The 12,844-nt window shown below is 41.9% G+C and overlaps 1 protein-coding gene across 1 annotated transcript in view; it reads right to left on the reverse strand.

The window, feature by feature from the left end:
* Positions 1 to 12,844, reverse strand: part of arsb (arylsulfatase B) — a 122,423-nt gene that overhangs the window by 83,702 nt on the left and 25,877 nt on the right. The window contains exons 2-3 of the mRNA XM_069938288.1: positions 10,071 to 10,257; positions 7,580 to 7,770 (exon numbers count right to left, since the gene is read on the reverse strand). Of these exons, the coding sequence (XP_069794389.1) occupies positions 7,580 to 7,770; positions 10,071 to 10,257 (378 nt within the window). The remainder of the gene's footprint in view (positions 1 to 7,579; positions 7,771 to 10,070; positions 10,258 to 12,844) is intronic.

Raw genomic sequence — 12,844 nt, forward strand, 5'->3', positions numbered from 1 at the left:
AAATATTTTGGCTGTCCACCCTATCAATGCCCTTATGATTTATACATCTCTATAAGGTCTCTCCTCAGCCTCCAACATGCCTCAGAAAACAACCCAATTCTGTCTACTCTCTCCCTATAACGCATAAAACGCATAACCTCTAAACCAGGCAACATTTTGCTAAACCTCTTCTTTACACTTTCCAAAACCTCCACATCCTTCCTATAATGGAGCAACCAGAATTTCATACAGCATTCCAAGTATGGCCTAACCAAAGTTTTGTACAGCTGGAACATGATCTTCTTACTTTTGTTCTCCATACCACAACCCAATGAAGCCAAGCATACCATTGGCCTTCTTTACCACCCCATCTACTTGCCACTTTCATAGAGCTATGGACTAGAACTCCCAGATCCCTTTGCACAATGTTTTTCAGAGTCCAGCCATCACAGTCTGGTATGGGGACACCATTACCCCCGAGTGTAAAGCCCTGCAATAAGAAATGGACACAGCCCAGGACATCACATGCAAACCTTCCCCACCCTCAAGAACATCTATGGAAAATGCTGCCGTCAGAGAACATTAGCAATTATCAAAGATTCACACCACCCAGCACATGCTCTTGTTCTCGCTGCTACCATCAAGAAAGAGGCACAGGGGCCACAAGATTCACACCACCAGGTTCAGGAATAGCTGCTACCCCTCTACATAAGACTCCTCAATAATAAACTCAAATATGGACTCTTACGGACTCTTAATTTTGCATTTTATTGGATGTCATTTTTTCTTCTTTGTATTGCAGAGTCAGTTGTTTATATTCCTTTATTTGTTTACATTGTGTACAGTTTGGTTTTGTACTACCAATAAGTGGTAGTGCAAAATGTTAGATTGAAGTTGTTTAAGACATTGGTGAGGCCAAATTTGGAATATTGTGTGCAGTTCTGGGCATCTAGCTTCAAGAAGGATATCAATAAGATTGAAAGAGTGCAGAGAAGATTCACTAGGATGTTGCAGATCTTCAGGAGTTGAGTTAAAAGGAAAGATTAAACACGTTACGACTTTTTTTTGATAGAGGTTTACAAGATTATGAGAGGAATAGACAGTGTGGATGTGAGTTGGCTTTTTCCACTTAGATTGGGGGAGATAAATACGAGGGTTCATAGTTTTAAGCTGAAAGGTATAAGGGGAATATTAGGGGGAAGCCCTTCACTCAGAGAGCTGACCTGATGTGGTGAATGTGGGCTTGATCTTGTGTTTTAAGAATAAATTGGATAAATACATGGATGGGAAAGGTCTGGAGGGTTATAGAATAGAAGCAGGTCAGTGGGACTAGCGAGTTGATGGTCAGCACGGACTAGAGGGGCCAAATGGCTTGTTTTATGTGCTGTAGTGTTCTATGGTAATTCTGCCTCACCGACAGGAAAAATGAATCTCAGGATTGTATATGGTGTCATATGTACTCTGACAATGTCTGAAATCTGAACTGTATACTTTCCCTTTACATTTGACCTACCAAAGTGCCACACCATACACTTGCCTGGATTAAACTTCATCTGATATTTTTATGCCCATTTCTGCAATAGATCTGTATCCTGTTACATTCTTTGATAGTCCTCTATATCGTCCACAACTCCACTAATTTTTGTATCATCTGAAAATTTACTAACCTACCTACTGACGTTTTCATCCAAGTAATTTATATATATATATCACACACAACAGAGTGCCAACACTAGACCCTGCAGAACACCACTGATCTCAGGCCACCAGGCCAAATGACACCCTTTCACCTTTACCCTCTGTCTCCTATGGGTCAGCCAATTTTGTATATGAACTATCAACTTAGCACAGATCCCATGCATCAACACCTTCCAGATCAGCCTATGATGAGGACCTTGTCAAATGCCTTACTAAAGTCCTGCCCACTGTGACAACGTAGACAATGTTCACTGCTCTACCCACATCAACAATCTTTGCCACCTCCTCATAAAATGAAAATTAGTAAAACATGACTTGACCTCACAAAGCCATGTTGACTGTCTCGAATCTGACCATGACTTATCCAACGTGCATAAATCCTATCCCTAAGTATGCTTTCCAATAGTTTTCCTACCTACCATTGTAATGTGTCTTACTGGACTTTACTTTCCCAGAATATCCTTTTCTCCCTTCTTGAACAAACATTCATTAGCTACTCACTAAACCTCCAGGGACCTTGACCTCTGCTGGTGGGGATGTAAAGATCACAAGATAAAGGAACAGAAGGCGGCCACTAGGCCCATCGGGTCTGTTCTGTGACTCGACACTAAGCTGAACTATGCTCACACCTAGTTCCAATTTCTAGCCTTGATAACCTTACTGATTAGATTCTTATCAATTTCCTGTTTAAATTCTCCCAGTGATTTGGCCTCCACCACTATATGCGTTAGTGAGTTCCATAGATCCACGACACTCCAACTAAAGAAATTCTTCCTCTAACTTCTAAGTTTAAGACTGTGACCCTTTGTCCTTGATTCACCCACAAGAGAAACATCTTATCTCCATCCACTCTGTCAAAACCTTTCAAAATTCAAAATGTCTCGATGAGATCCCCTCTCATTCTTCTCTACTCCAATGAATACAATCCAAGAGCTGCCAAATGTTCCTCATACATTATCCTTTGCATTCCAGGAATCATCCAAGTAAATCTCCTCTGCACCCTCTCCAACAACATCACATCCTTTCTAACATAAGGTCCCGGAAATCTCTTCTCTTGCCTCTTTCAATAAGCATGGTATATATCTTCAAGACCCAGTGACTTCTCCACCTTAATGTCCCTCAAAAGATCCAACACCACCACTTTTTTTTTCAGCTCAAAATCCCCTTATACGTGAAGGTTTTCCATATTAAGGTCAATATCCTTCTCCTTGGTAAATACCTATGCAAAGTAGAGGTATTTAAAATTATGAAAGGAATAGATAGACTAGACATAAAGAGACTTTTTCCCCTGAGGGCAGGGGAGGTTGGAACAAGAGGGCATGACTTAAGGGTAAGGGGGCAAAACTTTAGGAGAAATATTAGAGGACGCTTTTTCCCTCAGCGAGTGGTGGCAGAATGGAATGATCTTCCAAAAGAGATATTTGCGGCAGGGTCCCTTCTGCCATTTAAGAGAAGGTTGGATGTGACCTCACTGACAAAAGGCAAAGGAGGAAAAACCCAGCACCCAACCCCAACCAACCAATTTTCCCCTGCAGCCGCTGCAACCGTGTCTGCCTGTCCCGCATCGGACTTGTCAGCCACAAACGAGCCTGCAGCTGACGTGGACTTTTACCCCCTCCATAAATCTTCGTCCACGAAGCCAAGCCAAAGAGAAGAAGAGAAAGGATGTGTACATGAAGGTGAGGGGGTTGGAGGATTATGGGCAGAGAGTGAGAGGGTTGAGCTAGTGGAGATATTCAAGTGAACTGGTATGGACTCGAAGGGCCGACATGGGCTGTTTCTGCACCTTAAACGGTTAAATGGTTATAAAGTACTAATTTAGTTCGTCACTCACTTCCTCCAATTAAGTTTAAATACCCTCCTTTGTCCTTGAGTGGTTCTATCCTCTCCCTAGTCATTATGTTTTTAATGCAAGCATAAATGCCCTGAGATTTTCTTTAACCCTGCTCATCAAGAATATTTCATGGCCTGTTTTGGCTTTTTAATGCCTTGCTTGAACACTTTCCTGCAATCTTTATATAACTCCAGGGTCCTATTTGATTGTAGCTACAAATGCTTCCTTTCTCTTAGTGATGAAGTTCTCTTACCTTGCCTTCCCCATCCTTCCTACTCACTGGATTATGCCAGTCTTGAACTTTAATTAGTTCGTCCTTAAACAAATGCCACATATCAGTGTGGTCTTACCCAATAATGCAGTTTACTCCCACTGGCTCTTGCTTAATCCTGTCCGAGTTTGTCCTCCCTCCATTTAGTACTTTTTTTACAAGGCCTAAGCTTGTTCTTATCCATAACTATCTTGAAACTTAAAGAAGGTGATCGGTGTTTTCAAATGTTCTGCCACTGAAACTTCAATCACCTGGCCTCTCCAAGGTCTGGTCTGGCCCCCTTCCTGGTTACGCCAGTCTACAAGCTGCTTCAAGAAACTCTCCTGGATATACTTAACAAATTCTACCCCATCTAAATCTCTGGCATCTTTGCAGTCAACACCAGAGAAATAAATCTCCCACTACAAAAAAAAAGACACTTTTACAATTTTCTTACACATCTGTTCCTCCACCTCCTATGGTCATTGAGAGGCCATAGTGTAAAGATTGTACTTTTCCTATTTCTGATCTCTATCCACACTGCCTCAGTAGTTGAGCCCGCCATTATATCCTCTCTGAGTGAAATTGTGGCACTCTTCAATAATTAGCAGTGCTACATCTCCACCACTTTTACCTCATTCTCCAGGCCATCTAAAACAAAATCCAGCCATGTCTCCGTAATAGACACAACCAACTTCCCTTTGAGATTACTGAACCTGCTTCCACCACATCTTCGGGTCATACATAGGAAACCAGCTGCCAAAAATACTTTTTGCTTTTCTAGATCTTTTGTTCCTATCCCTGTATCCCCCTGCCAATGACAATAGCTTCTTATTACTTAGTTGCAAAATATTATGCCTTTCAATACCTCGAGTACCTTTAATTTTTTCCAGTCCAAGGAAAGCAATTTTGCCTTCTCAGGTCTCTCAATGTGACTGGAATTCCTGATCTTTTATGCCAATCTGGACAATCTCCATTATTCTCTGAGGCTTTGATGAAGTACAGTACCCAAAAAGGAGACAGCACTCTAGCTTAGACTACCCAGTCATTAGTAAAGAATTAGCCAGATTTCATTCTTTTGGTATTCTATACCTCCGCTTACAAAGCCTAGGTTCCTCTTTGCAATATTTAAGCATCCTTTTCAACTTGTCCCGATATCTTCAAGTTATACTCATTAAATGGTATATCACCACACAAAATTAGGAGAAAAATAAATTAATTTCTGTAATTAAAATGATAAACCTTTGGCTGCTGGTCACACAGGTGGTGGGCTGTTGGCATTTTGAGGTGAGGAATTCACACGGGTTGCAGGCTGCAGGCAACTGTGGTCAAGGGACTGGCAACAGCCTACAGACTGCTGGAGACTGAATGGAGACTGGCTGAAGGGGTACCCGGTATTAAAACCAGGACCCAAGAGGATGCTGAGGGCACTGGAAGCTTCCTGATCATGTCAGAGGTTTGGACCTGGAGCTCAGGACGTCGATGGTTTGGACTGTGGGAGAACTAGAGCCAAATCCATGAACACTCAGTGACTCTGGGGGGGAGTGACTTTCTTTTGCTTCTCTTTCCCTAACTGTAAGGGGTGCCGGCAATTTCTACTGATAGCGAATCTTTGTCTGCCCTTATGGTAGACTAAAGAAAATTTAGTGCAAGATCACATTTTCTGTTTTATTACATGACAATAATCTTGAATCTTGAATATTTAAAAAAATTCTTGTCCATCTAGCCTAAAACTAAATTGTCCAAGACAAAAGAAGACCAATAGTCATGCTACTTAGGAGAACCAAAGAAACATTGATTTACTGCCATTTTTAGGAGAAAAACAGGCCAAAGGACAGTATGAAGGTAAATTACTTGAAATGTTACTCACTGCAGATGTTGCAACCAGCAAAGATTTTCCAGAATTTTATGCTGTTATTTAAGTTAACATCCTCAATAGTTAGCATTAGGGTTCAACAGCTTTATTGGAAACATCATAGATCAATGCACAGACACATTTTAAAATTCAATGTATTTTTTTGCTACATGTTACTAATATATCAAACAAATGAAGTGAAAAAAAACCATGAAATATATATACTGAATGAATTAGTCACAATAACCTCTACATTTTACATAAACTGAATATACTATTTCCTTTTATTACTTAAATTTAGAGGAATAAATTGTTCCACCACAATTCCTGCCTCTGTTTTTAAGCTTGTATTAATGTCCCTTGAAGAAATGAAAATTATTATACAAGTGTTCAGATAATTTATTTATTTTCTGGGCTATTAAATCAGTCATTTTTGTTTTCAGGCAATTAAATGTAAATCTTTCTATCCCTGTCATACTTCACTTACACCACCCCACTAATACATATACCACAAGAGCAATGCTTTAGAAATTTGATTCTTAGTAAGATTTCAGATTTTTGGCAAGATCACATTTTTCTGTGCAATGTTTATCTGTAAAAATAAGAAAAGCAGTAGGTGATGGTAATCATATTCCTTGCTTCTGAAATACAGTAAAACCTTGTTAGAATGCGGTAGTTGGGGTCCAAGATTTCATACCACGTTACAGCCTAGTCGTGGAACAGATGCAAATATGTCATGATACATGAAGCAGGAAAACAGAATGCTGTGACTCAAACTCTAATAAGACGTTTAAACTCCACATACAGGTACACAATCCTTTATCTGGAACCCTTGGGGGAATTTCGGATTTTTCAGGATTTCAGAAAGCCAGATTTAAGCCCACCTGAATTCTGCTGCCGTAACCACCCCCACTTCCTTCCAGTTGTGCTGCCGTCTCCCCCCTCCCACTCGCCTGACTCATGCTGCCGGTCTTCCCCCCCTTGCCCGCCCAACTCGTGCTGCCGGTCTCCCCCCCTCGCCCGCCCGACTCACGCTGCCGGTCTCTACCCCTCGCCCGCCCGACTCACGCTGCCCTCTCTCTCCCCACTTGCTGGCTTTTGGAGCTTGTAAATAAGTCATAAGAGTCCATTTCTAGTTTGTGGCTGTTGGCCACTGTTAGCCTGGCTTCCTAAAGTCAATGTTTGGTGTCCACAGACACCCGCGCGATAAGCGATTCCGCAGATTAACGAATCGCGTTCTAACGAGGTTGCACTGTAGTTTGTTTCTTTGTTAAATACAGTTTCTCTGACTTCAATATTTACTCACAAACTCACCACACTGGGATCAGTTATTTCAACACCAAGTCATTTTTACCTCCTATCTAGCCCACCACACGTGTACAGTGAACACTCCATCATTTTCCATATAACCATATAACCGTTTACAGCACGGAAACAGGCCATGTCGGCCCTTCAAGTCCGTACCGGTTCACTTGAACAACTCCACGAGCTCCTCTGCAAACTCCTGAGGAAGTAGAGGCTCTCTTCATGATGCCATTGGTGTGTCATAAAGATAAAAAATGAAAAATGGGAAAAGCTATGCTCTGGAACTATGAGAAATACAATATGATCTTGTGATTTTTTTTGTTAATGTGTGCATTTACTGAATCACTGATGGAGCAGAAATATTGTGATAAATATGACTGTTTATTCATGCGGCCATATCTTTAAAGCAAACAGCTGATCCACATCCATAGGTCCTTCCTTCTCTATTTTGGTTGTAAAGCTTCCTCCTGTCAAGTTGCTTAATGGCACATATCATTTGCTTTAGACTGTCACTTTCTCCACTTGTTTTGGAAGTGAGAATTTGTCAAGAAGAAAAACTTAGCAATTAGATTCAAAAATCCGTCTCCATTTTTGACCACCATAAAACAGGCTCATTACCCAACACAGGCTTATTAAATTTTCTGCAGAGTGTACTAACCTGTGCAGGATGATGCTTGGATAGAAGGTCAACGGCTCTCCGTGTAAACAAATGGGTTGAATAGATGCCATTATAGCCAGGGGCAGGTTCCTCCCCATCGTGCAAGTCGAGTGCGCAGCGGGTGATGTTTAACGGTGGAATGAAATAACAGCGCTCATGAGTATAATAATCCTCACTGCCCAACAGGTAACCTAAAATGTGAAAATAACAAAGAAAACTAAAATACTTGAAATTCAAATGTCGAGGTCAATGGCCACAATCACACCAGCAACAGGTCCAAAAAGAACACACTTTCTTCAGAGGTTAACAGGCTTTACATGAATGGTATGGAAAATGACTTGGCTACAGTTTTTGCAGCAACTAACAAGAGAATTTTAAAAGAAAGGGATAATTATAAAAGTCTCCAAAAAAACTCATAGAAGGATCTGATTGCATGAAACCGTAAGACTTACAAACAGAGTTATAGAGGAAAAAGAAAGTTGGACTAAAATAGGTTTTTGAAGTTTGCCAGACTGAAAGGACTCATTTTGCACTGTACAGTGAACACTCCATCATTTTCCATAGTGTTCAATATATACACAAAGAAAAGGAATCTGGTGCCCCAACAATGAACAATCGTTGAATGAATAATTATTGTAACACATGTCACATTTTGTAAGAGGGAAACAGAAACAGGCACAGTCCCTGGTATGTATCAAGTTATCTGATCTCAGCCACAGGAGACTTTCACGTCCCTCAACTGAAAGGAAACACCGCAGAGGTTGAGGTGATAAGGGGAGTAGTCGAAAGATAATGCTCTCAAATTTCCCTACTACCTACTGAAGAATTCACGAATGTGGTTGACTGATGACAGCAGGAATTGTTGCCGTGGCAGCAAATGGTGATGCTGCCAGAGCTGCTGTCACGGCAGCACTGCCACTGGTGTAGACCCGTGGAGAGCAGGGAGCAAAGTCTCAGCGGTCCCTGGGGGTCCAAACTCCCAGTCCGACTGCCATTGGCTCTGTACAAGCTTTAAAAGGCCTGTTAAATGAGCTGACTGTGGTTTATTTTTAAATCCTGCAACTGTGGGGTCTGGCTCAAGATGGGGGCTCCTATGATCAGTTGCAGACTCTGGGGCAGTGGAGGACTGGTGCAGGGCACCAGAAAACAGGAAAGTCACCCCCCCCCTCCCCATTTGAGAATGAGAAGCAGAGATGATCCACGGGACGGTGACCTTGGTGGCAGACCAGTGAGGGCTCTGAGGCTAAAGAATACAAGGTAGTGGGCTGTTGGCGACTCGAGGCAAGAACACACGTAGGTTGTAGACGGCTGGCGACTGTGGTCATTGGACTCAGACCAGGCTGCAGTCTGCTGGCGACTGGCTGAATGGGTACCAGGTATCGGAATTAGGATGCAAGATGGTGCTGGAATCTTCCTGATGGTGTCAGAGGTCTGCATCTGGAATTTGGGTTTCTGTTGGTTTGGATTGAAGCCTATGTGGCTGAAGAGGCTGTGAGAATGCTGGAGGTGAAAGCCATGACATTCAGTGACTCTGAGGGGGGGGGGGGGGTCCTCTCTTTTGATTCTCTTTCCCTGCCAGTAAGGTGCGCTGGGCAATTTTTACCATAGCGAAACTTTGTCTGCCTTTCAGTAGACTAAATGAAATTTAGTGTAGTATCACATTTTTTGTTTTAATACATGACAATAAAATAATCTTGAATCTTGAATGTGTATCTGTAGATTGTCCATTTCCAGGAGAGGAGTTGTTAAAGAATGTCAGAAATTCTTAACAGCACAACTCAACCTAGTACCCAAATGTAAAATACAGAGAGGTATTAGCAAAGTTAGAAGTCACCAATTCTGACAAATGAATGCAAATGAAACAAGATTGTTCATCATTTTTAGAAATGAAATCTGAAATACATTTGTAATATACAAAATGAGTATAGCCTATAGTCAATATGCAAAAACAATTTAGATAATGGCATCTTAGTTCACCATTTACAATGAAATTGTCATCTACAATCTCTACAATGGTCATTGGAAAGGCTAAAGGAGGATTTGGGAGTGCTTGTACATGAATCACAAAAGGTTGGTTTGCAGGTGCAGCAGGGTAATTTTTTGATTCTCAATACATTTATTTAAAAAAAGGAAACATAGCCTCAAGGTCCAGGGTAGTAGATTTAGGATGGAGATAAGGAGGAACTGCTTTTCTCAGAGGGTGGTGAATCTATGAAATTTGCTGCCCGTTGAAGCGGTGGAGGCTACCTCAGTGAATATATTTAAGACAAGATTAAGACATAGTAGGGGAATTAAGGGATATGGGGAAAAGGCAGGAAGGTGGAGATGAGCCTATTATCAGATCAGCCATGATCACTTGAATGGCGGAGCAGGCTTGATGGACCAATGATCTACTCCTCCTTCTATTTCTTACGTTCTTATCTGCAATATTACAAAACTGGAGCATTCGCATTCAGGAAGGAATTTTAATAAACTGAAAGAAGATAGTTACCAAAGTAGGAATCAAATCCTCTCCGCGTCGGGAGGCACTCTTTCTTGTACATACCCAAGTGCCATTTGCCCACCATGTGAGTGCTGTAGCCTGCCTCCTTGAGCAGCTGTGGCAGCAGCTTCTCATCTAATGGGAGGCAGTGTTGTTGACAGGGCCAAATGATTCCATGCTGGAGACCTGTGTGAATCTGAAGATAGAGCACAAATAATTGAGCTGTTGTTGGCTGCATGTGAAAATAATGAACCATCATTAACACGTTGAAAGCATTGGCAGACATGGACTGCATCCACAGGGGCCTGCATGCTTCACAGAAAATTATGCAGGAAAATGCAAAGCTAAAGCTGTTGTTAATTGCAGTTTTAGAAAATGTACAAGACGAGAAAGACCATTTAACTTAGATATAAATGACAGTCAAAACCTAGAGTAATAACATAATTTTATGTTCTTTAGAATAAAGAACAAGATTACTTTATTTCATTTCTTCCAAATCTTCACATAATTACCCAGCCTTTATACAAAAACCATGCCCTAATTCTATCCCTCTCCTGTTTTCTCTAACTCCATAGTTGGCTCATTACCAATGCCACCCCTTAGTACTTGACCTACCAGTACTCCAGAACTCAGACTGCCTGCCCTCAGAGTCTTTGGCAGGGTCGGTGCCAAGCGGGGCATCTGTGGGTATTGACCCCCCCCCCCCTCCAAGCAAGGTGCTGTGTCTCTCCCCCCCCAATATGGTTGTGGCCATCACTCGCTGTCAGACCCCCTCCCTCACTGAGCGAGTTTATGAGCGTTGGTTGCACTGTGCACACGCTAATGCCCCCCTCTAACATTCATTCTGGCACTGACCCTGGTCTATGGCATAGGAGCTTCGTCTCCTGTTACCTAAGCTGTACTCTACAAAACTTTGACTGACTCAACACTCTGCCATCTAGCTCACTCATTAATGACCTCCATTGATTCAGTGCCTCCACTTCAAAACACACTGAGAAATGTATTTGCACACTGTCCTCAGAAGCTGCTTTGGACCTCCATTATCCTTCACTTCTCTGGCTCCTCATTTTCCACCTCTCTGCTCTATCAGTGTTGCCAAAACTTTCCACTGGAAGCTTAGCTGACAAGAATATTCAAGTCAGCATCAATAGATTTTGGACAAGGGAATCGAGGGATAAGCAAATCATACAGAATGCTCTGAGCTAAGAGGCCAGGCCATTGCATTACTAAATGGTTGAGCAGGTTTGAGAGGCTGGTTGGCCTGTTCTTTGTTTTAAATATTCTCACCTTGATCTAATTTAGATTAGCTCTACAATTCCTGATGAAACTCCCTCACTGCATAACCATTCAGCACAAAGTTGTAGCTTGTTGAAAAATCAGTCAGCTTAGTACCTCTCATAACTACAAACAAAACATCTGCAAGTACATCATCATTAGTGTTTTCAAGTCAGACCAGCTTTTCAATATTTCCCCCACCACTACCACTAAACATCTTGGGGATTTTGGTTTTGACAGTGGAGAACTGGGGGAAAGGAGCCAGAGGGGAAAAGAGAAAAAGGGAGAAAAGAAAGAGGGAGGGAGGGAGAGAGAGAGAGAGAGAGAGAGAGAGAGAGAGAGAGAGAGAGAGATGGCGAATGGAAGGGCACTGAGGAGCATGGTGGAAGAGAGGGACCTGGGAATACAGATACATAATTCCCTGAAAGTGGCATCACAGGTGGATAGGGTTGTAAAGAGAGCTTTTGGCATATTGAGTATAGGAGATGGAATCTTATGGTAAAGTTGTATAAGACATTGGTGAGGCCAAATTTGGAGTATTGTGTAGTTTTGATCACCTAACTACAGGAAAGATATCAATAAGATAGAAAGAGTGCAGAGAAGAATTACTAGAATGTTGCCTGGACTTCAGGAACGGATACAGGGAAAGGTTAAACAAGTTAGGACTTTATTCCCTGGAACATAGAAGAATGAGGGGAGATTTGATAGAGGTATTTAAAATTATGAAGGGGATAGGCAGAATAAATTTTTTCCACTGAAGGTAGGTGAGATACAAACCCAGAGGACATTGGTTAAGAGAGAAAGAGGAAAAGTTTATGAGGAACTTCTTTACACAGAGATTGGTGGAAGTATGGAATGAGCTACCTGCTGAGGTGGTGAATGCGGGCTCAATTTTAACATTTAAGAAGAATTTGGACAGGTACATGGATGGGAGTGTTATGGACGGCTCTGTACTAGGTGCCTAGTCAGTGGGACTAGACAAAAAAAATGGTTCAGCACAGACTAGAAGGACCGAAGGGACCTGTTTCTGTGCTATAGTGTTCTATGGTTCTAGGTTTTACTGCCATCTTGCATCCCATAATATATTTTGCCTGCCTGCTTTCCTAAAGGCGATATTGTTCGGATTTTTTTTAAATGCATGGCACACAGGGAGTTAGCATCCCAACAGTTTGCTTATTTTTCCACTCTCATGATTAGTTATCCAACATATTAAATGCTATGAATGCCATAATCCTACAATATTCACTGTTCATGGAGAGAATTTCTGTACAGCGTAGTTTCTGTAACCTCTCAGGCAGTCTGCTGGAGCATTGCATTATCTTGCAGTGTTAAGGGAAAACACCCCACTGATGACAAAGTAAACAGTTTTAGCCTCTTTTAAATTGCAGCACCTGGGTAGCCCTCCTGGGACCCAGGTACGATTACTGGGACAAAGGTGCTGGAAAGCACCTTTTAAATTGCAGGGGATCCTGCCCCCGCAATGACACGTCACGTACTTACCGGAAGTA

This window comes from Narcine bancroftii, chromosome 1 (genome assembly GCF_036971445.1).
Source record: "Narcine bancroftii isolate sNarBan1 chromosome 1, sNarBan1.hap1, whole genome shotgun sequence".
Lineage (NCBI taxonomy): Eukaryota > Metazoa > Chordata > Chondrichthyes > Torpediniformes > Narcinidae > Narcine > Narcine bancroftii.